This window comes from Anabrus simplex, chromosome 2 (assembly GCF_040414725.1).
Source record: "Anabrus simplex isolate iqAnaSimp1 chromosome 2, ASM4041472v1, whole genome shotgun sequence".
Taxonomy (NCBI): Eukaryota; Metazoa; Arthropoda; class Insecta; order Orthoptera; family Tettigoniidae; genus Anabrus; species Anabrus simplex.
In genome coordinates this window covers 650,183,709-650,208,553 of record NC_090266.1, presented here as the reverse complement: position 1 = coordinate 650,208,553, position 24,845 = coordinate 650,183,709, and the positions used below count along the sequence as shown (strand labels likewise).

General features: G+C 36.5%; 1 protein-coding gene across 5 annotated transcripts in view; it reads left to right on the top strand.

Annotated features, from left to right (window-relative positions):
• Positions 1-24,845, top strand: part of LOC136862991 (uncharacterized) — a 414,724-nt gene that overhangs the window by 307,280 nt on the left and 82,599 nt on the right. For all 5 annotated transcript variants that reach the window (XM_067139297.2, XM_067139298.2, XM_067139300.2 and 2 more), the window contains one exon: positions 8,132-8,343. In XM_067139297.2, coding sequence (XP_066995398.2) covers positions 8,132-8,343 — 212 coding nt within the window. The remainder of the gene's footprint in view (positions 1-8,131; positions 8,344-24,845) is intronic.

The following is a 24,845-nucleotide window of genomic DNA, read 5'->3' as shown; positions in this document are numbered from 1 at the left end:
TATAATCAACAAATTAATCTAAAAAGCCACCTAATCGATACTTTATTTCTTTTGCTTTTGGCAAACTTAAAAATACATTAACAAACACAGTACATGTTTCGACCACTTAGTGGTCATCTTCAGCTGTATATAAAAAATCTTAGATGATAACATTTAAAAGCAAGCACATTGGATCTTAAAACTATATCCCATGGGAATCCAAAAACTATTGTTCTAGATGCTTTAAATGAAATGGAAGATGGGGGGGGGGGGGGTTGGGGGTAAGGAGATTTATGTGAATGATACTTAAATTACAGTATCGTTTACAATTGTGTTTAAAAACTTGAATGCATTAGGTGGCGTGAATAAAAAGTTCGTGTTTGTAATAATCTTCAGGCATTTGTGAGAAAATAATAACTTACTTAAAATTCGCGTCTGTGGTGATGTTAAACACTTTGTTTTTAATAAACATACTTTAAAATATTCTAAAGTGTCTATAGTAAGGCACTTATTCAAAAACACTTGTGCTTGAATGAAAGTTTGTCATATGCACCAGTCTTCAGGTATTTATTGTTTATATTTAACTTCCTTGAGTGATATTCTTGTGGTTAAAAGGCCGTGTTGACCGTTTAACTTCCGAGAATTGCTCTTCGGAATGTGATAAAAGAAATTAACTTGCTAAAACCCTGTGGTGGCTTCTGTTATATAAAATGGCGATCAGATTCGGGCAGCTTGCCTCGCGATCTGTAACCTGCAGGAGATCGTAATATATTAAAGTATGGTATATGATAAAAGTAAAAAGCTCCGAATTCTAAATAGATAGCGGGAAGATATTTGTATTCGAGATTGCGTGGCCTTGACTTACCTTATCTGGCAAATGTTTAATCCGCGTTGCCTTGGAGAACTGCCTTCGTGCACGACCTAGTGTGATAGCGTTGTGACATGGTCTGATTGTTCGTGGAATATTCCGGAGAAAGGCGAAGTAGAGTTGTGTCGTCATCTAGTACGTCTTGTGAGGGGGGAGGGATTACTGGTTGTGTTTCAGTGACGCCGTGATCGAGTATTTCATTTGTTTGTCTTGTTTGTTTACTGTTTACCATTTCCACGTATTTACTGAATTGTTCGTATAGGAGGTTTTTTTGTTCGTTTCTTTTAGATTCCGTTCCCTGTTCTCTAGTTTATCGAGAGTAATGTGGATGTTTTCTAGGTTATTCATTAAACTTCCTTTATTAATCCTATTGATAATTTGGAGATCTTGTCTGATGTTAGTGAAATTGTGATTTGCCTCCTTCATATGAGCTCCCATAGCAGAGTATCTTCTGTATTTCTCTGCATTAACATGTTCCTGATATCTAATTAAAAAGCTCCTCCCAAATTGCCCCACGTATGTTTTTTTTGCACTGGGTACATGTCAATCTGTAAATGCCAGATTCCTGGAATTCGTCATCTTTAAGTTTATTGACTTTATTGTGATTAAAAAATCTGTGTTTTGTATTGTTGTTGGTTGAGAAAGCTATTTTGGTATTGTGCTTCTTAAACAGATTCGTGATTTCATAAATCCTCGGGTTATTAAAGGTGAATTTAACGTATTTCTTTGCATTCTCCGATTGTTGCTTTAGTTTAATTTGTTGTTGATATTTGCACTTAGTAATGATTTTGTTAATGAATTTCAAACTGAAACCGTTATGTGAGGCTTGTTGACGAATGAAAGATAGTTCCTTCTTTCTGTCTGTATCTGTTAACGGGATTTCAAAGGCCCTGTTGACGAAACTGTAGTAGGCGGATTTCTTTTGTGAAGTGGGATGTAAAGAATCGCTTTTAATTGTAGTCGGTGTAAAAGTGGGTTTTCTGTGTATTTTAAACTGGAAATGGTTGTTTATCCGAATTGTTTGAATATCTAGAAAATTGAGTGCACCTTCTTCTTCTTCTTCTTCTTCCGCTGTAAATTTAATGTTTGGGTCTAAAGTATTCAAGGTATTTAGAATACTTTGACTGTCATTAAGTTCTTTGTTTATAATGACAAAAGTATCTTCAACAAAGCGTACCCAGAAATCTAGTCCTTTAATGTGGCCTACTGTCTGAGTGTATTCCAAGTGATCGAGGTATATGTTAGCTAAAATTCCGGAGGCCGGTGCTCCCATAGGTAGTCCGTCTTGCTGATAAATTTTATTATTAAAAGAAAGTGGACGGTATGCAATACGAATGCTAACCAAGCAGGAAATAGTACGAACATCTATCTTAAACTAAAGATGAAACTTGCAAAAGTAAGCACAGATATAACATTCCTGAAAGACTGTTTGATTAACAACCTGGTTCCTAAATTCTTAAAAGGGACACAAAGAAACGGTATACGCTCAGTATTCCAAATCTCAACCCAGAAAACAGTTAACCGTCTATGGCTTAAAAGAGAAATCAAATTTATGTGTAGGAAGAAATCCTTCCTTAATCGGGAACTTTACCTAGCGCACCTTTCAGCGTCTATAAATTTGGTACCGTTAGAATGGGATTCTGTGCAAAAATACTGTAGAGATAAAGTAGAGAGTCTAATGAACAAGAAACAGGCGACATTGAATAAGAAGTTAGAAAACCTAAAAAGCAATGCCCTAACTAAACAATATAAGCCTCAACCTAAAACACCTTTCAATTGTGAAAAACTCCCACCCCCTGTAAAAAATTTGTCTAACACGACTTTTACAGAACAAGAACTACAAATATTAGGCAAAGGACCAAATCATAATTGGCAAAGTATCAACAACAAACTAGAATTAATACAAACATTAGCAGAAACAGAAACGGCCATACAAACTCTTCCAGTCGACATTCAAAATGATGCACGGTACGAAGCAAAGAAAAAGATTCGCTCCATAATTAAAGGATTATTAACTAATTCCGCCATTTCAAAAGTTGAGAAGGATCTTCAGCGTAAAATTAGGCAAAACGACGTAGTTATAACAAAAGCCGACAAAGGAGGAACAGTGGTAATATTAAATGAAACCGAATACATTAAGAAAACAGAAACATTTTTCAATAGTAACAAGTTTAAGGTAATTGAGGAAGACCCCACCCTAAAAATCCAAAGGAATTTGAAAGGAATACTGAAGCAATGCACCTTCCTTTTAAATGACCAAGAAGTCCATAAACTCATAAATATGAACCCTGGACTTCCTAAGGCAAGAGCTATGCCTAAATTACATAAAAAGGACGTACCTATTAGACCAGTAATTAATTTTCGGAAAAGTCCTACGTACAAAGCCTCTCAATTTATTCATAAGTTTTTGTCCTAAAACTATGTTTTTTATACCAAAACCTCGATAAAAAACTCTAAAGAGTTTTGTAAGGCCGCTAAAGATTTCAAATTAACTTGTTCTCACGTAACAAGTTCCTTCAACATTAAAGACATGTATACGAACATTCCTATAAAAGACACTATCAGGATTATAAAAACTAATTTATTAGACCACAAACGCATCCGTAAACCTGAAATAGAAAACTTCATAACTATCCTGGAATTCGTATTGAACCATAATTTCTTTTCTTTTAATAATAAAATTTATCAGCAAGACGGACTACCTATGGGAGCACCGGCCTCCGGAATTGTAGCTAACATATACCTCGATCACTTGGAATACACTCAGATAGTAGGCCACATTAAAGGACTAGATTTCTGGGTACGCTTTGTTGACGATACTTTTGTCATTATAAACAAAGAACTTAATGACAGTCAAAGTATTCTAAATACCTTGAATACTTTAGACCCAAACATTAAATTTACAGCGGAAGAAGAAGAAGAAGGTGCACTCAATTTTCTAGATATTCAAACAATTCGGATAAACAACCATTTCCAGTTTAAAATACACAGAAAACCCACTTTTACACCGACTACAATTAAAAGCGATTCTTTACATCCCACTTCACAAAAGAAATCCGCCTACTACAGTTTCGTCAACAGGGCCTTTGAAATCCCGTTAACAGATACAGACAGAAAGAAGGAACTATCTTTCATTCGTCAACAAGCCTTACATAACGGTTTCAGTTTGAAATTCATTAACAAAATCATTACTAAATGCAAATATCAACAACAAATTAAACTAAAGCAACAATCGGAGAATGCAAAGAAATACGTTAAATTCACTTTTAATAACCCGAGGATTTATGAAATCACGAATCTGTTTAAGAAGCACAATACCAAAATAGCTTTCTCAACCAACAACAATACAAAACACAGATTTTTTAATCACAATAAAGTCAATAAACTTAAAGATGACGAATTCCAGGAATCTGGCATTTACAGATTGACATGTACCCAGTGCAAAAAAACATACGTGGGGCAATTTGGGAGGAGCTTTTTAATTAGATATCAGGAACATGTTAATGCAGAGAAATACAGAAGATACTCTGCTATGGGAGCTCATATGAAGGAGGCAAATCACAATTTCACTAACATCAGACAAGATCTCCAAATTATCAGTAGGATTAATAAAGAAAGTTTAATGAATAACCTAGAAAACATCCACATGACTCTCGATAAACTAGAGAACAGGGAACGGAATCTAAACGAAATGAACGAAAAAAACCTCCTATACGAACAATTCAGTAAATACGTGGAAATGGTAAACAGTAAACAAACAAGGCAAACAAATGAAATACTCGAACACGGCGTCACTGAAACACAACCAGTAATCCCTCCCCCCCCTCACAAGACATACTAGATGACGACACAACTCTACTTCGCCTTTCTCCGGAATATTCCACGAACAATCAGACCATGTCACACCGCTATCACACTAGGTCGTGCACGAAAGCAGTTCTCCAAGGCAACGCGGATTAAACATTTGCCAGATAAGGTAAGTCAAGGCCACGCAATCTCGAATACAAATATCTTCCCGCTATCTATTTAGAATTCGGAGCTTTTTACTTTTATCATATACCATATTTTAATATATTACGATCTCCTGCTGGTTACAGATCGCGAGGCAAGCTGCCCGAATCAGATCGCCATTTTATATAACAGAAGCCACCACAGGGTTTTAGCAAGTTAATTTCTTTTATCACATTCCGAAGAGCAATTCTCGGAAGTTAAACGGTCAACACGGCCTTTTAACCACAAGAATATCACTCAAGGAAGTTATTAAATATAAACAATAAATACCTGAAGACTGGTGCATATGACATAAACTTTCATTCAAGCACAAGTGTTTTTGAATAAGTGCCTTACTATAGACACTTTAGAATATTTTAAAGTATGTTTATTAAAAACAAAGTGTTTAACATCACCACAGACGCGAATTTTAAGTAAATTATTATTTTCTCACAAATGCCTGAAGATTATTACAAACACGAACTTTTTATTCACGCCACCTAATGTTATCAAAAAGAATTTTACCATAGACGCTTTTAAATATTTTAAATATGTTTTTCATCATTTAAGTTTTTAAACACAATTGTAAACGATACTGTAATTTAAGTATCATTCACATAAATCTCCTTACCCCCAACTCCCCCCCCCCCCAATCTTCCATTTCATTTAAAGCATCTAGAACAATAGTTTTTGGAATCCCATGGGATATAGTTTTGAGATCCAATGTGCTTGCTTTTAAATGTTATCATCTAAGATTTTTTATATACAGCTGAAGATGACCACTAAGTGGTCGAAACATGTACTGTGTTTGTTAATGTATTTTTAAATTTGCCAAAGGCAAAAGAAATAAAGTATCGATTAGGTGGCTTTTTAGATTAATTTGTTGATAGGGAAGTAAGTCAACAAAAGTCGACTTCCGCAGCAAAAGAGTTAAAGGCCGGTTATTTCAGAGACATAAGTTAAAAACGTAATTGGAACTTTTGATATATCAGGTTTGCAACATTATTACTCAATATTTTTTATTTTATACCCAGTTTTTTTAAATTTGTCTGAAATGGTGTTTCTTTACTAATAACTGTGCAAAGTGAGGTATAAGAAAATTCAAAATCTCCAGCCATTTGAATTTAAGTTCTTTGTGGATTATTGTCCACTTCTTGTATGAATTTTACTTTCTCGTCCAGCATGTAAATTTTCTCTTTCCTTTCTCCATGGTCAACTGACAGCAGTGTACGATTTCTACTGATAGAACTGCTGTTTCTGTTATTCAGTTTGGTGAAGGTCATCTCTTGGCATCATTTTAATGTGCTTCATTTTCATAACCTGTTTTGCAATGTGAGTGAACGCTTTAGACTTTTTCAAAATAATTTCCACCACACTCAATACACTTCTCCATACGTCGAAACCAGTCACTGAACCAACTCTGCCACTTTTCTTCAGTTACATTTTCACACTCTTGAACCCGTGCTACCAGAAGAGCCTTGTCGGATGCAAAACGCTGCCCTTTCAGCTTCATCTTAACTTCTGGGAAGAGTGCGAAATCACATGGGGCAAGATCAGGACTGTGTGGAGGGTGATCAAGCACAATCAACCCCAATCTGGCAAGAAAATCCATTGTTACATTAGCACTATGTGCTAGAGCGTTGTTGTGTGAGAGCCTGGATGACCTGAGGCAGACAAGTCTCACTGTACCACTTCGCAGTAACTGTCCTTTGTGTTTCTAGCACAACCCGAGTCAGGATGCCCCGTTTAGTGAAGAATACTGCAATTATCCTTTTCTTCACTGACCTTTTCTTCACCTCATAGTTGTATCCTCATCTTCAAACAGGCACACCTTGTTCTGGGATTTTGTTGGGAAATCATAATAATAAAGCCAAGTTTGGTCACCTGTAACGATGCTATTGACGTTACGTGAAGTTCCATTTTCAAACTGTTTTAGCATTTCTCCGCACCGTTTCACTCGATGTGCCCTTTGTTCCTCTGAAAGTGAATGGGGGCACCCAAAGGGAACAAACCTTTCTAACATAGAGATGGTCATGTAGAACTGAATGAATAACTGGTGCAGGGATGTGGAGGGTCTCTTCTACCCGCTGATATGTCAACCGCCTCTCTTGCTGCAACATTTTCCTCACAGCTTCAATGTTTTCCTCAGTCACTTTTTCAGATGGTCGCCGGAACGAGGATCATCTTCAACCCCAAAATTTCCCCTCTGGAACTCTTCGTACCAGCAGAAAATTGTTGTCCGATGTGGACAGTCTTTCCTTAGCACAGGAGTCATTTCCTCCAGGCACTGGTCAACAGTTAATCCACGAGCAAAACTGTAGCGGATAACTACGCGATATTCACCTTTAGACCATACTGACATTTTAACTTGCTTTCAGTTCCACTGCTTGGTAACAACTGCTGTCCTCTAGACCGGTTTTCACCCCACTTTTCATCCCTCACCATAACACGAGTGTCCAGCCAACCATTTTTGCGTATTGCAAAACTTTCCTTTTGTACAGTTAAAATAGAAACGTGTCCTATGCCCCGAACGTGTGTCTCTAAATCTTTCTACCTTAGCTTTATGCATTGTGGCCTTTTCCAATGGCCTTTGCTACATCACCTCACCCATCCAATATCTGTAACTAAAATCCTGCCAACAACAATGCCAACTTTGCTGTATCACATTTCTAATTCACCTGTATTTCGGCAATGTGTTATCTGCAAATTAACTGTCCCATAATCTTTATCTTTTAGTTAAATACCATGCAGTCACATTCCACGACCTTTGTTACACTACCTCACCACATCTGTCTGACATCTGCAGCTAACATCCTGCTGCTGACAAAGCCATCTCTAATGTATCACATTTCTATCTCTCCTGTGTTTTGATCGGAGGAAATGCATACTTTGGCAACATTGTTTTAACGTTGTTACGTACGATTAAACTGCATTTAATGGAAATTAATACATACAATACCGAATTACGCATAAATGGGTTACGTACAAATACAGTTTAATTAACTTGTTGATATTAGCTTGGATTGAAACAAACCAACCTACCAATTGTGACATGGAAACTCATTCCATCCACAAATCTTAGCTCTCCAGTTATTATCCTCTGGTATGTGGCCTATTTGGCTGACACATACCATGGTCACTTTTGTGAAGTGTGTGAGGCTCAAGTAGGTAGTTAATATTGTACCTTTTCTGTCGTATATATGGAAGCTCCTTGTAATACATGGATCTTTTCTTTCCATTTTGGTATAACACTGTATTTTCATAACAGTAATTAATATTGTGTATGTATTTCAGGGCCAGGTGAATAAGTACCTCCAGACTGCACCAAACCATCAGGGTGGTAAGAGAAGCTCAGAAAAAGAGGACATAAGTCGAAGTTCTAGTCTGGGTCAAGCAGCAACATCAGTTGAGGGAATTCGCTACACCACCATTGAGCAAATACACAAACTTGGAGTAAGTGTGTATGAAGGGTCAACAGAGATAAAGGAAGTTAGCACAACAAGAAGGTATGGATGAAAAATCTTACAGTTTGGTTTCCTTTTAACTATTCAGATTAAGGGCAGAGAAGAATGAACATTTATTGTACTTATATATGATGATATTTACTCATTTTGATCATTTGCACATTTTTATCTTTAAATAACCTCAGACCTCTGCAAATTTCCAACAGCCACAAAAATTACCTTCATTAAGATCACTCAGCACCATCAGGCTCTGGTGGTAATTCTCGGTTGACGTTTTTCTACAGCGTTCTTTACTTTTATCAGCAAACCAAAACCAAACCCCATGGCACTACAGCCCTTGAGGGGCCTTGGCCTACCAAGCAACCGCTGCTCAGCCCGAAGGCCTGCAGATTATGATGTGTCGTGGTCAGCACGACGAATCTTCTCGGCCATTATTCTTGGCTTTCTATACTTGGGCCGCTGTCTCAGCATCAATTCTAATCCCGTAGGCTGAGTGGACCTCGAACCAGCCCTCAGGTCCTGGCCGGGAATCGAACCCGGGGCCTCAAGGTAAGAGGCAGGCACGCTATCCCGACACCAGGGAGCCGGCATTTATCAGCAAATACCATAATAAAATACATAAGTCTCCAAAACTGCGTTTCCCTTCTTTTTTGTTTGTTTCACAGACTCTAGAAATATTTAACTAAACATTCGGGAATCAAGGCTGTTTGGCACATACAGTCGAACCTGGATATCTCAAACCTCCATTATTCGAATTTTCAGTATCTCGAAGTAACTTAAATTTCCTGGCTGTTTGTTCTGTTGTTCATGTGTATTTATTTCTATATTACTCAAAATTTGGCTACACAAATTTCTCGATTTCTCGAATCAAACATTTCCTCCTTTGAAGCAATAAATATTTGTAACTCGAATTTTGTGCAATATTAACTGTGCAATATGGCATTTATGGTTTGTGCGGAAAAGTTAATAAAGGGTTACAGTGATGTTGGGGGCTGATATGACGGGATTTGCTTTAAACTGTTCATTGTCAGACCCAATCTGACCACATCTTAACACATTGAGCGACTCTCTCATCTAATGAAACTTTAGCAAATGTTGTTTGTATACAGCTGAAGATGGCTTAATGAGGCCAAAATATGTAGTGTTATTTCTAATCTGACGTTTCTGAAAGCTTGAATTGTGAATAAATTTGATTGATTTGACTAGGTGTAACAATTATATTAGTTTTTTCAAATTATATAATATAAAATTGTGGTGTACAAAACAGTAGATTAGCCAAATTGCAATAAAATTTTAAAACAGAAATACTCTTCATTGAAAGTCATTCCTTTTAATTGTATAACTTAACAAAACTGTTACAGAAACATTATTTTTATATTTACAAGAAAACATTTCAAATATAGATTTTTTTTTAAAGATTCACTCTCAATCAATCAATCAATCAATCCAATCAATCAGTCACTACTGGTCTACATTTAGGGCAGTCACTCAGGTAGCAGATTCCCTATCAGTTTTCTTAAATGATTGCAAAGAAATTAGAAATTTCCTGAACATCTCACTTGATAAGTTATTCCAATGCCTAATTCCCCTTCCTATAAACGAATATTTGCCCCAATTTGTCCCCTTGAATTCCAACTTTATCTTCATATTGTGATCTTTCCTACTTTTAAAGACACAACTCAAACTTATCCATCTACTAATGTCATTCCATGTCATCTCTCCACTGACAGCTCAGATCATACCATTTATATAAAATAGTATAATTTTTTTTTCTTCCACCTATTGAATACAATCAATCATAAAATCAAGATTTAATCCTCATTAAAATATGAAATTATACATGTTTGCCTCTTTTAAAGGGCATCATCAGCCATATCATCACTTCAAAACCAAACCAGGTACCTGTTTAAAATTTAACCTATGACTATTAAAAGAATTGTTAGGAATATTTAAGAATTTAACATTAATATGTAGACGTTATTTAACGGACTAGATTATATATGAGAAAAATTAACATATTTATGCCCAAGGCCATAGTCAAATGTACGATATGACTTAATTAAACTAAATGGTACAAAATGACAATGAAGAGTAATGCTCCAAGGTAAAATATTTTATAAGACTTACTGAGGAATTACTTTCCAACGCAATGAAGTTTTTTGCATAATATTTAGTCATATACTACGTTCTTGTGTTAGTTCTTAATTTGAAGGAATTAATATAAGTTCCAGTGTTTTTAGCTTGCAGCTTGTAGAGATAGAAGTTACTTTTTTGTCACAGTTCTAGTTAAAAACTAGAACTTCAAGATAACAAATTCTTTAAAGTTTTTAAGACAAAAACAGTAAGCACTTCCACTAGGCTGACAAACTCATCACACCCCTCTTCCCTACCAGATACAAGCAACTCCTTCCCACGCGCAACCCGTCTTCTCAAGTTCACTCCCCTCCACTAAGACTACTCACTTACAATATGAGAAGCAGAACTTGAACTTCAAAATTAGTGACAACTTGATGAATTTGTTACGGTGGACCATCTTCTTATGCTGTATTCTATTCCTATGTTTTTGGTGTGTCTTACAGTTGTTACGACAATCTGACGTTAGCTTGTTGGTCGTAAAGGGGTAATCAGGCTGTGGTGCAAGTTGTAAATATCACACTGTCAGATGTATGTAAGCTCTGTGAAATGGAGAAGTTTAAAGTGAACGAAATTAAAGAAATGAAAGGAAACGAGGGGATAATGAACAAGTAAAATATAAGTACTGCGGTGTTGACACTTAAATTTAACTCCGCTGGAATGTTACCTTGTTGTGTGAAGGCTTTTTAGAGTACTGGCAGTCACCGACGTCCTGCTTCTCGTATTGTAAGTGTGTAGTCTTAGTGGAGGGAGTGAACTTGAGAAGGCGGAGCTATGGCTTGCGGGTTGCGGGTTGCGCGTGAGGAGGAGTTGTTTGCATCTGGTGGGGAAGCGGGGTTAAAAACTTTAAAGAATTTATTATCTTGAAGACTTAACATATGGAATAGGGTTAGTATCTGTTCATAAAAGGGGCTTTTATTATCTATTGGAACATTTAAGTTTTGATTTGTATGGTATTGTATTTCTGTTCGGAAAAAAATAAAGGTTTTCAAACTCAGTCATGAGTCTACGTTTATCGATTCTTTTTAAAATTTGAAGATCGTGCTCTATTGTGGTGAAACTGTGTCCTGAATCTTTCATATGGTTGCTCATTGCTGAGAATTTGTTATGTTTTTGAGCATTGTATTGCTCAGCACATCTAGTTAAAAAAAATTCTCCCAGTTTGACCCACGTAAGAAAAATTGCATTCAGCACATTTAAGTCTATAGATGTCAGAACCACAATACTTATTGTTGATCGAATTAACTGTGATATGATTGAAAAACAAATTTCAGTTTGAGCTTTGAAAGCGATTCTGATTTCATACTTTTTCAAGGGATTCGTAATCATCATCATCATCATCATCATCATCATCATCATCATCATCATCATCATCAATGTCCCACTCCAGTCACCCGGGTGTGGTTAACAAGCCTCCTCCACTCCTTTCTGTCCTTCCACTTTTCCTGCTCCATTACTTCCGCCACATCCAATCCAGCTTCTCTAATGTCCTTCCAAATCTGATCCATCCACCTTCTTCTTGATCTTCCAACTGGTCTCTTTCCCATAACTTCTCTTTCCAATTCCCTTCTTGCTACCCATTTTTTTCCCATTCTTTTTACATGTCCGAACCATCTCACTCTTGCTTTCTGTATGTTCTATACTAATGGTTCTATATTTAGCTCTTCTCTGATTTTAATGTTTTGAATTCTATCTCTTCTTATATTTTTAACTGATGTTCTTAAAAATGTCATCTCTACTGCTTGGATCTTATTATCTTGTCTCTTATTTATTAACAGTGTTTCTAGTCTATATGTTACAATTGGTATGAAATACTATTTATATAATGTTAATTTCATTCTCTTGGGTACTTCGTCATCCCATAAAAGCTCTCTGCATTCATGATAAAATGTTGTACCTTTACTTAGTCTGTTATTAATTTCAGGATTGATTTCATAACTTCCATTAACTTTCATTAATAATGCTACCCAGATATGTAAACTGTTCTACATTCTCTAACCATTCTCTGTCTATGTTCACTTGGCTTCTCTTTTCCACAGTGCATGACTAAAGTTTTCTTTTTACTAATTACCATTCAAAACTCCTTCAAATTTTCATTCCAGATGTCCAGTCTCCATTGTACTTCGTTTTCTCCCTTTCCCCCAATCACCACATCATCTGCAAATACCAAAGCATTCACTTCATCACTACTGATACTCTGTCTTACACGTTTTATGATTTCATCCATCAGTATAATAAACAGTAATGCCGACAGTGCACTTCCTTGCTTGAGACCTTTTTTTGTATAAAATGTTTCAGAGTCACCACTCCCCACTTCTACACTGCTTTTACTCTCATGATACAACATTTTTATCTTGTTAATTAATGATTTTGGTACATTCCTTTTCAGTAGGCATTTCCATACATGTTTTCTCTTAACTGTACCATAAGCTTTTATACAAATCCAAAAATACAAAGATGATTTCCTTGTTCCTTTCCAGATGTTATTCCATTATCGTTCGCACTGTAAATATCAAGTCTGTTGTTGATCTATTCGGTCTAAGGCCATATTGTTCTTCCTCTAACTGTGTTTCTATTATATCCCTCAGTCATTTGTCTATGACTTTCTCCATTATTTTTAGCCCATGTGATAATAGAGTTACCAAGCTCGATAGCTGCAGTCGCTTAAGTGCAGCCAGTATCCAGTATTCGGGAGATAGTAGGTTCGATCCCCACTGTCGGCAGCCCTGAAGATGGTTTTCCGTGGTTTCCCATTTTCACACCAGGCAAATCCTGGGGCTGTACCTTAATTAAGGCCACGGCCGCTTCCTTCCCACTCCCAGCCTTCCTTGTCCCATCGTCGCCATAAGACCTACCTGTGTCGGTGCGACGTAAAGCAACTAGCAAAAAAAAATGATAATAGAGTTATACCTCTATAATTTAAAAACATTTTGTTCTTATATAGCATTTTGATTTTATTTCTGAGCAAGATATTATTGACCTTATTTTTAGTATCGTTTGACTTGTGGTTTGGAATGTTTTTCCATTGTAATGGTTTTAGGAATTTTGGTATTAGACCAAGTTTCAAACCTTCTTTTAAAAATTTGATGTCCTTTGAAATTTGCTGATTTTGGTTCTATGGTTCTGATACTTATTCACAATAGCCTGGTTGGCCATGATGTTACAAGTTATAAGAATCATTGTAAAATCCATATTGAAAGTAATTTATATAAAATAGTATAAAATTTATTTTTCTTCCACCTACTCAATACAATCAATCATAAAATCAAGGTTTAATCGTCATTAAAATATGAAGTGGTATGTGTTTTGCCCCTTTTAAAGGGCATCATCAGCCATATCATCACCTCAAAACCAAACCAGGTACCTGTTTAAAATTTAACCTACGACTGTTAAAAGAATTGTTAGGAACATTTAAGTATTTAACATCAATATGTAGGCATTATGTAAGGAACTAGATTTGATGCGAGAAAAATTAACATATTTATGCCCAAGGCCATAGTCAAATGTAAGGTATGACTTAATTAAACTAAATGGTACAAAATGACAATGAAGAGTAATGCTCCAAGTTAAAATATTTTATAAGACGTAATGAGGAAATACATTCCAACACAATGAAGATTTTTTTGCATAATATTTAGTCATATACTACATTCTTGTGTTCTGTTCAATAGAAATAGATGAATTCATTAAATTACTAATTTTTGTTCTGTGCAAAAACTATTTTACCTTTAATAACAAGATATACAAACAAGAAGGTCTAGCCATGGGAGACCCCATCTCGGGGATACTCGCCGACATTTACATGGACAACCTTGAACATGACAGAATAGTAAAAAAACATTAACGGACTGTGTCTTTATCTTTGCTAAGTGGATGACACGCTGGCAATAATCGATAACAGATATAACAATAGTGATAATATCCTAACTTATTTAAACAATTTAGATAATTATGTTAAGTTCAGTAAAGAAGATGAAAGCAATAGTTCAATCAACCTTTTAGATATCACAATCACAAGAATCTCGGACAAATTTGATTTTCAATTCTATAGAAAGCCTTTCTTTACCCCAATAACCATAAAACATAGTTCTTTACACCCACAATCACATAAACAGGCCTCATTTTATAACTTAATTTATAGAGCGTTAAAAATTCCTCTTTCGATTGTTAATCTAAAGAAAGAATTAAACCTCATGAAAGAAATTGCCAACTTCAATGGATACAATCCCTTAATCATTAATAAAATAATCAACAAGGTGAAACTGAAATTAGCCACAAACCTTTCTCCAATAGAAACAAGCAAACCAAAATATGCAACCTTCACCTACACTAATCCAATTATACATCAAGTTACCAATCCCTTAAAAAAGCATGAAATCAAAATTGCTTTCAAAACTCAAAACTAAGATTGAAATTTGTTTTCCAGTCATAACACAATTAATTCGATCAACAATAAATATTCTGGTTCTGGCATTATGGTTCATGGTGTGGGTTACTGTAGTCACATCCTAGTTCGTGAACCATGGGCAACAGCTGAGTGGCCGAAGAAGTGGTCCTGAGAGTTGGGATACCTGTTGCTATGGAATGGGAGTGGGCATCTCGGACATACTCTGAGTCATGGCCCTCCTTGTGCTCAGGCGGCTAGGACTATACAATCCACTGGTGGTCCATAACCCGTTAGAGGAGAGATCATCACTTGGACTATGTATATAAGTAAGGTAGCAACCTGCTTCATGAATTTACCGAGCTCAGAACATTTTAAGCAAGCCTCAGACCTATGGGAGTAACGGAGCCCCACTCCCATCTGACAGGCGAGGGACTCCTTGAAAACAACTTGGCGAATGAAATGGAATTCCATGGGGAGCTAACATTATTAATGGGGATCATGGAAGAAAGAAAGTAGAACTGGCTGAGTCAGCAAAGGGGATATATCTGGATGTGCTAGGAGTAAGTGATATATGGGCAAGGGGAGATAACGAGGAAGAGATAGGAGATTATAAAGTGTACTTGATGGGTGTTAGAAAGGGAATGGCAGAGTATGGGTTAGGGCTGTTTATCAGGAATACCATTGCACGCAACATAGTTTCTGTTAGGCACGTAAATAAGCGAATGATGAGGGTAGGTTTGGCAGTTGGAGGAATTAGGACGAGAATTGTCTCGATGCATTCTCCATGTGAGGGTGCAGATGTGGATGAATTTGACAAGTTTTATGAAGCATTGAGTGATATCGTGGCCAGGGTCAACAGCAAGGATATAATAGTACTAATGGGCGATTTCAATGTGAGAGTTGGAAATAGAACTGAAGGATACAAATGGGTGATTGTAAATGTGGGGATGATATGGAAGCTAATGGTAATGAGAAGCGTTTGCTGGACTTCTGTGCTAGTATGGGTGTAGCAGTTGCGAACACATTCTTCAAGCATAAGGCTATTCAAGTTAAAAACTTTTTATTACCACCTATTCAATACAAAAATAATGCACTCAGTTATTTATAAAATATTCATGAGGTACATTGGATAATAGGACAAGTTTCATTCGTCTTTGCGAACATCATCAGCTATAAATATACAAAGCTTAAGGTCAGGGCCCTGAGTTGATTTAAATGGTTAAAAACGTCGTTATGTTAAAAGAATGGTAAAGTTGTGATAAAAGTGGTTGTATAGTATTAAAATTAGATTGTAACATATTATACAGATTAACATCAAAAATTTTTCATAAAGTACAATGAATATTAATAATCTGAAAAGTAAAAGCAATCATAAAGGTTGTTAAAATAGAAAAGATGTAATAGTAGACATTAAAAAGAACTTCGATGTTTGAAGCGTGGATTAATTGTAGAGTTGTTGGGTATAAACTTGAAGTTTGAAATCTGAAAAGAAAGAAAAAAGGGAAGAGTGAAGTAATGTTTCACGAAAATAAAAAGGGGATGGAAATTGTAAAAAGCAGAAAGCTTACTCGTTAGACCGGTGAAAATATTTGCTAGCGATGACAGCATGAATAGGACAAGGCAGGCCACTTGTTATTGCCTCTAGTGAATTGTGTTGAATTGAGACAGATAGTATTGTAGGCACTAAAATACGTCCATATGTGACGCGTGGATAATGTTGAAAGCATGAACTAAAATTATTTTTAAATCTGAAAAGAAGGCAAAAAAGGGGAATTGAGGCCATGTTATGACGAAAATTAAAAGGGAGAGAAAGAGAAAATTGAAAAAGGAAACTTACCTGCTGTAATAGAAAGGGAGTGTCCGCTAGCGTTAACTACGTGAGGCAAACTAGCAGGCGGCTTTGTTATTGCTTCTCGTATTGTAAGTGTGTATACGTAGAGGCGGCGAGTGAGTCATGTGAGGAGGGGAAGTACCTAATTCCTTAGACGCGCCAGATGTACGTGGAGGGGGTGTCGCATGGGAGGGTGGTGGAGTAGTAACTGTTGTTACTGAGGAAATGTTCTTAGCGGTTGGATAATTAAAAATGTTCATAAAGTTGTTGTTATTTATATTTTAAAAAATAGAGTAATTCTGGGATTTTCTCAATTAATGGGCTTTTGATTTCTGAAATTTCGTTTAAGTTTTGATTTCCATTGAAATGTTGGTCCAAGGATATGTAAATGTTCTCGAACTCTGTCATTAGTTTGCTTTTACTGACGTATTTTAGGATTTGAAGATATTTTTGAATCGTCGTAAAACTGTGGCCGGTTTCTTCCATGTGAATACTCATCAACAACCTTTATGATTGCTTGTACTTTTCAGATTATTAATATTCATCTGATCTGTAGTGAACTAAGTATCTCTAGGCGTAGGGTAGTGAAATCTGTCTGCAAACAAATAAGGGTAGAAAATCTCAAGGATGAGGAAATTAGAAGTACATGGATATGATTAGTGAGAAGTTTTGAACAGTAGACAGTAAGCAGGTTCAGGATATAGAAAGAGAATGGGTGGCATACAGGGATGCTGTAGTAGAAACAGCAATGGAATGCCTAGGAACAACTGTGTGTAAAGATGGGAAAAGGCGAATCTTGGTGGATTGATGAAGTGAGAGCAGCAGAGGGCTTATCAGAAATGGCTCCAAACGATGGCCAAGGCAGACAGGGATTTGTATGTAGATGAAAAAAAAAACAGAGCGAAACGAGTAGTTGTTGAATCCAAAAAGAAGTCATGCGAAGATTTTGGTAACAACCTGGAAAGGCTAGGTCAAGCAGCAGGGAAACCTTTCTGGACAGTAATAAAGAATCTTATGAAGAGAGGGGAAAAACGAAATGAACAGTGTTTTGAGTAATTCAGGTGAACTCATAATAGATCCCAGAGAATCACTGGAGAGGTGGAGGGAATATTTTGAACATCTTATCAACGTAAAAGGAAATCTTCCTTATAGTGTTGCGAACAGCCAAGCTCATGGGGAGGAGGAAAATGATGTTGGTGAAATTATGTTTGAAGTGGAAAGGATGCTAAATAAACTCTGTTGTCATAAAGCAGCAGGAATAATTGAAATTAGACCTGACATGGTGAAGTATAGTGGGAAGGCAGGGATGAAATGGCTTCATAGAGTAGTAAGATTAGCATGGAGTGTTGGTAAGGTACCTTCAGATTGCAGTAAATGCCCCTATCTATAAGCAAGGGAATAGGAAGGATTCCAACAACTATCAAGGTATCTCATTGATTAGTATACCTGGCAATGTATTCACTGGCATCTTGGAAGGGAGGGTGCGATCAGTAGTTGTGAGGAAATTGTATGAAAGCCAGTGTGGTTTCAGGCCACAGACGGGCTGTGTGGGTCAGATATTCAGTATGCGCCAGGTAATTGAAAAATGCTACGAGAGGAATGGGCAGTTGTGTTTATATTTCATAGATATAGAGAAATCATATGACAGGGTACCAAGGGAAAAGATGTTCGCCATACTGGGGGACTATGGAATTAAGGGTAGATTATTAAAAGCAATCAAAGGCATTTATGTTGACAACTGGGCTTCAGTGAGAATTGATGGTAAAATAAGTTCTTTTTTCAGGGTACTTACTGGGGTTAGACAAGGCTGTAATCTTTCACCTTACCGAGCTCGATAGCTGCAGTCGCTTAAGAGCAGCCAGTATCCAGCAATCAGGAGATAGTGGGCTCGAACCCCACTGTCGCCAGCCCTGAAGATGGTTTTCCGTGGTTTCCCATTTTCACACCAGGCAAATGCTGGGGCTGTACCTTAATAAAGGCCACGGCCGCTTCCTTCCCATTCCTAGGCCTTTCGTATCCCATAGTGGCCATAAGACATTTCTGTGTCGGTGCGACATAAAGCAAATAGCAAAAAAAAAAAAAAAAAAATCATTCACCTTTGCTGCTCGTAGTTTACATGGATCATCTGCTGAAAGGTATAAAATGGCAGGGAGCGATTCAGTTAGGCGGAAATGTAGTAAGCAGTCTGGCCTATGCTGATAACTTGGTCTTAATGTCAGATTGTGTCGAAAGCCTGCAGTCTAATATCTTGGAACTTGAAAATAGGTGCACTGAGTATGGTATGAAAATTATCCTTTCGAAGACTAAATTGATGTCAGTAGGTAAGAACTTCAACAAAATTGAATGTCAGATGGTGATACAAAGCTACAACAGGTCAATAATTTCAAGTGTTTAGGTTGTGTGTGATCCCAGGATGGTAATATAGTGAGTGAGATTGAATGAAGGTGTAGTACAGCTAATGCAGTGAGCTCGTAGTTGCGATCAACAGTATTCTGTAAGAAAGAAATCAGCTCCTGGACGAAACTATCTTTACTTCATTCTGTTTTCAGAACAACTTTGCTTTATAGGAGTGAAAGCTGGGTGGACTCAGGATTTCTTATTCATAAGTTAGAACTAACAGACATGAAAGTAGCAAGAACAATGACAGGAGGGTACTCGGAATGAGGAGATAAAGGCTAAGTTAGGAATGACCTCGATGCATGAAGCTGTACGCATAAACTGGCTTCGGTGGTGGGGTCATGTGAGGTGAATGGAGGATGATAGGTTACCTAGGAGTATAATGGACTCTATTATGGAGGGTAAGAGAAGTAGAGGGAGACCAAGACAACAGTGGTTAGACTCGGTTTCTAACGATTTAAAGATAAGAGGTATAGAACTAAATGAGGCCACAGCACTAGTTGCAAATAGGGGATTGTGGTGACGTTTAATAAATTCACAGAGGCTTGCAAACTGAATGCTGAAAGGCATAACAGTCCTTAATGTATGTATGTATGTATGTATGTATGTATGTCATCTATAGACTTAAATGAGCTGAATGCAATTTTTCTTACGTGGGTCAAACTGGGAGAAGTTTTTAACTAGATATGCTGAGCACTACAAGGCTCAAAACATAACAAATTCTCAGCAATGAGCAACCATATGAAAGATTCAGGACACAGTTTCACCACAATTGAGCACGATCTTCAAATTTTAAAAAGAATCGATAAACGTAGACTCATGACTGAGTTTGAAAACCTTTATTTTTTTTCGACCAGAAATACAATACCATACAAATCAAAACTTAAATGTTCCAATAGATAATAAAAGCCCCTTTTATGAACAGATACTAACCCTATTCCATATGTTAAGTCTTCAAGATAATAAATTCTTTAAAGTTTTTAACCCCGCTTCCCCACCAGATGCAAACAACTCCTCCTCACGCGCAACCCGCAAGCCATAGCCCCGCCTTCTCAAGTTCACTCCCTCCACTAAGACTACACACTTACAATACGAGAAGCAGAACATCGGTGACTGCCAGTACTCTAAAAAGCCTTCACACAACAAGGTAACATTCCAGCGGAGTTAAATTTAAGTGTCAACACTGCAGTGCTCGTAATTTACTCGTTCATCATCCCCTCATTTCCCTTCAGTTCTCTAATTTCGTTCACTTTAAACTTCTCCATTTCACAGAGCTTACATACATCTGACAGCGTGATATTTACAACTTGCACCAGAGCCTGATTCCCCACTTTTCGACCAACAAGCTAACGTCAGAATGTCGTAACAACTGCAAGACACACCAAAAACATAGGAATAGAATACAGCATAAGAAGATGGCCCAATGACACCGTAACAAATTCATCTAGTTGTCCCTAATTTTGAAGTTCAATAATAGTTTTTAACTAGAACTGCGACAAAAAAAGTAACTTCTATCTCTACAAGTTGCAAGCTAAAAACACTGAAACTTATAATAATTCCCTCGAAAAGAGAACTAACACAAGAACGTAGTATGTGACTAAATATTACACCAAAAACTTGTATTTCCTCATTAAGTCTTATAAAGTCTTCATTGTCATTTTGTACCATTTAGTTTAATTAAGTCATATCTTACATTTGACTATGTCCTTGGCCATCAATATGTTAATTCTTCTCATATCTAATCTATGCCTACATATTAATGTTAAATTCTTAAATGTTCCTAACAATTCTTTAAATAGTCATAGGTTAAATTTTAAACAGGTACCTGGTTCGGTTTTGAGGTGATGGTATGGCAGATGCTACCATTTCATATTTTAATGAGGATTAAACCTTGATTTCATGATTGATTTTATTGAATATGTAGAAGAAGAATAAATTTTATATTATTTTATATAAATTACTTTCAATACAGATTTCACCATGATTCATATAACTTGGGCCGATGACCTCGATGTTAGGCCCCTTTAAACAACAAGCAAGATTCTTATAACTTGTAACATATCACTTAGTCAAGCAGCTCGTCTCCTTTCTCGCAAGTCCTCCCAGCTCAAACTTTGCAACATTTTTGTAATGCTGCTCTTTTGTTGAAAATCACCCAGAACAAATCAATTTGTTTTTCTTTGGATTTTTTACATTTCTTGAATCTTGTAATTCTGGTGAGGGTCCCATACACTGGGACTATACCCTAGTTTGGGTCTTACCAGAGACTTAACATGTCCTGTCCTTTGCATTCTTACTACAACTCCTATATACCCTCGTAAAGTTGTGCAGAGATCTGTACCCTTTATTTACAGTCATATTTATGTGATAACCCCAATGAAGATCTTTCCTTATATTAACACCTAGGTAAGTATCCCCAAAAGGAACTTCCACCCCATCAATGCAGTAAAAACTGAGAGGACTTTTCCTACTTGTGAAATTCACAACCTGGTTTTTAACCCTGTTTATCACCATTCCATTGCCTACTGTCCATCTCACAACATTATTGAGGTCGTTTTGCAGTTGCGCTGAGTTATAAAGGTAAAGAGTTCACTGAATGTATAATTCTATTAAAAATCACGGTTCATTGTGATATTTGGTATCTCTTGAAGCACAATAATTTTATTCTAGGCTGCAACTTTCGAAGGCAGACAAGAAGTTCTATACTAGTTAACTAGATTGTTATGCAAATCATTATGCTATGGCTTAAAGCAAAGATATAGTAATAGCAATTCCAAGGGCATGCATTGCTTTCAACTGGGGCCGGTATTGAATGAATCTAAAGGAGAGATTCAGTCAGCATTTGTATTTTAACAAACTTCTTTCTGTGGCACCAGATGACGGCAGATCCGCAAAGTTCTTGTGCAGCGTCCACTACAGAAAGACAGTGTTTGAGTATGAGCAGCTTTTGGATAATTTTTCATATTGCACCCATATTATCTGGCTACTAAGCCGGAGAACGAGCGTCTCAGTCGTAGACCGTTCGTTTTCTGGCTTTGCAAAAAGTTTTAAGGGCAAGAATAGAAATAAGGGCTAGCGACAATAAAATCAACACTAAATATTAGGTTTTAACATTTATTATAACTAAGCACTCTTAACAACAAATTTAAATTGAACAAAATCTTGGAATTTAATTTATCTTCTCTGCCGGTATTTTCAGTACAACGTAAGATATTCTTCCCATAATTCTGGTGACATAATTTCTGGAAATACACAGACGAGTATTAGCCTATATCTGATATAATAAAATAATAAACGTAATTTTATGAGAAGACATTTCTCTAATGTTGACAGGATTATTTACAAATCAAAATTTTAATAAATAATTTTCTGATTCATTTATTGTCGGCGATTAAATTATCCCTTCCTGTTTAATGTTTTAAATTAACGTTACTTCCACTAGATTAAAATGAGAAAAATTTAAATAAAATTTTCCTGTCAAAATTCCATTCAACATGTCTTCCTCAGATTTAAATTTATAAATGAAAAATTCTCCATAATTATTATTTCAAAATTTCCAATAATAATTGTTACCGTGTTTTGGTGGATCAGCAGAGGTGAAAGAAGGTGCGGGCTGGAATGGGTCTAACTACAAGTCCGAAAGATGCATTAAAATTTCAATAAAGGTTACATTTTCAAAACTTAACAATGGTGACATAGAATTTTTGAGCATACAACAAATAACAACCAGTTAAATCAGGTACACAATCAAGAAGTCCAAGATTACAGAACAACTTAATGATCTGGGCTTCAAGCCCCACCATATACAACTCTGAGCTCTCAGCTCACAGTCACCAAATACCAAAGGGCAGAAAACCCTTAATTACCTGGAGCTCTTGCACCCGCTTAATAATACCAGAAAGAGCGGACCTGCTCTCAATTTTATAAGCCTATGAAAGGCCACAACAAACTTCACTACTAACTGCCCTCAAGGCACACAAAGAAACAGGGGTATTTAATACCCAACCTACAGGGCCTTCGCATGAAGAAAACAAGATGTCAGGTTAAGTTACTGGCCCAAAGTACAGCAAGGACTGGAGGCGTGAACTTGCACTCCTAAATATACATTTTAAAACCTAAGTGGCTCTAGGCCGATGCACAGGGGCTAATCCCAAGCTAGGGAGGTGACCCGTATGAGAAAATTTTAATACATTAAAGAAGAGAAGAACGGTTATGAAAACGTAGTCGCCTCAATTTCAAAATGAAAGGGAGCTCGAGAGGATAAAGCACTCTCTATCCCGACTTGAAGTTCAAGAAAACAGAAGTTTAGCAAGAAAAAGGGTTTACATGTTTAGTTGTTTACATATTAAAGGTTTCGAACCCTCCCCGAGAGTTACACTGCTGAGCTAGTAAGAAATAAAGATGTTAAAAGGCCATTACCTTGTAGAAGAACTGCTGCTTGAAGAAAGAGGCGCTTCCCGCCCCCTGCTAGCATATCCACACACTAAGCTAGATGTTACTGAAGTGGCACTGAGACAAGAAAATCAGCAGTTTTTATACTCTCGTGAAAAATTCGAGACCTTTCAGGAATGAGTAGACACCCCCCCCCCCCCATTTTATTGGGTCGCTAAAAGTTATACATCAACATCGAAGAAGAAAGACACTATTGGTCAAAAATTAATTAAAGAAATTCGGGATTGGCTGAGTTCAAAACTGGCGGACAGAAAGATTAATATTGCCAACCCAAAAAATAAAAGAACAAAATTTAGTAAAGACAAAACTTAAGAATACAAAATGTCTTGAAGAGAGTTCATTCCATTGCGCCAGAGTGTATTACCATAGTTTTTTTGGTAGAGACATCTGTTAGAGAATGTTAACACTTCTTGATCAATGAAAAACAAAAGCAAATCAAAAACACTCAGTGACCTCTTCTGATAACTAGTAGAGTTAGTTCAGTGGTTAAAGTTCTGGGTTTCTCCAGTAGAGAAGTTTCAATTGGCACAAGATTTGACCTTGCATCGCGTAGAGGTGTACCGCCCGGTACAATAATTACACAAATTATTGCAATATCCTTCTTCAGTATTACACTCATTAAGAATTTTTAACTTTGTAGGTTTTACAATAAATCGTTCGTGACTCCTGTCCACGGACATGACCCTTGCTTATTCATTTTTTTCTAAGACATTAAACCCTTCTCTATCTAATTTCGGAATAAAATCCACTAAAGATTCACTTCTCAACAAATGGGAGCAACACAAATAATGATATTTTAATCAAAACACACGCAACGAACAAGTGATCGAGTCAAATTGCAATCATAAGAAATATCACAATCCATAGAAATACAGTTAAACCTGACTTATACGTATATCAAGGGGAAGAGAAAAAACTACTTGTAACTCAGAATTACTTAGAAATCAGACTTACACAATACATTACATATTTACTGAAAATCCAATGGAATAGACCTACATGTGTAGATCCTTGCAAAATAATAAATACATTAAGACAGAACATATTATTTTGAACTTGGTCCAGCCTTAAAGAAATCAAATAGTTTGGCTTGTTTCACTTTTCTTGCATTAAGAGTATAAACCTCCTTTTGCAAACTTAGTAATTAATTCAAAGCATTTTCACTACAACTTTTCGCACTGATGTAACGGCTACATACATCGATTGCACATAACACTTTACTCAGTTCAGGTGTTTCAAGATTCAAATCACTATCTCCATCTCCATCACTGTCACTATCGCTTGTAGCTGGTCCATCACCACCGCGTTGTTGGCATACGTCAGCAATAATATCTTCATCCGGTT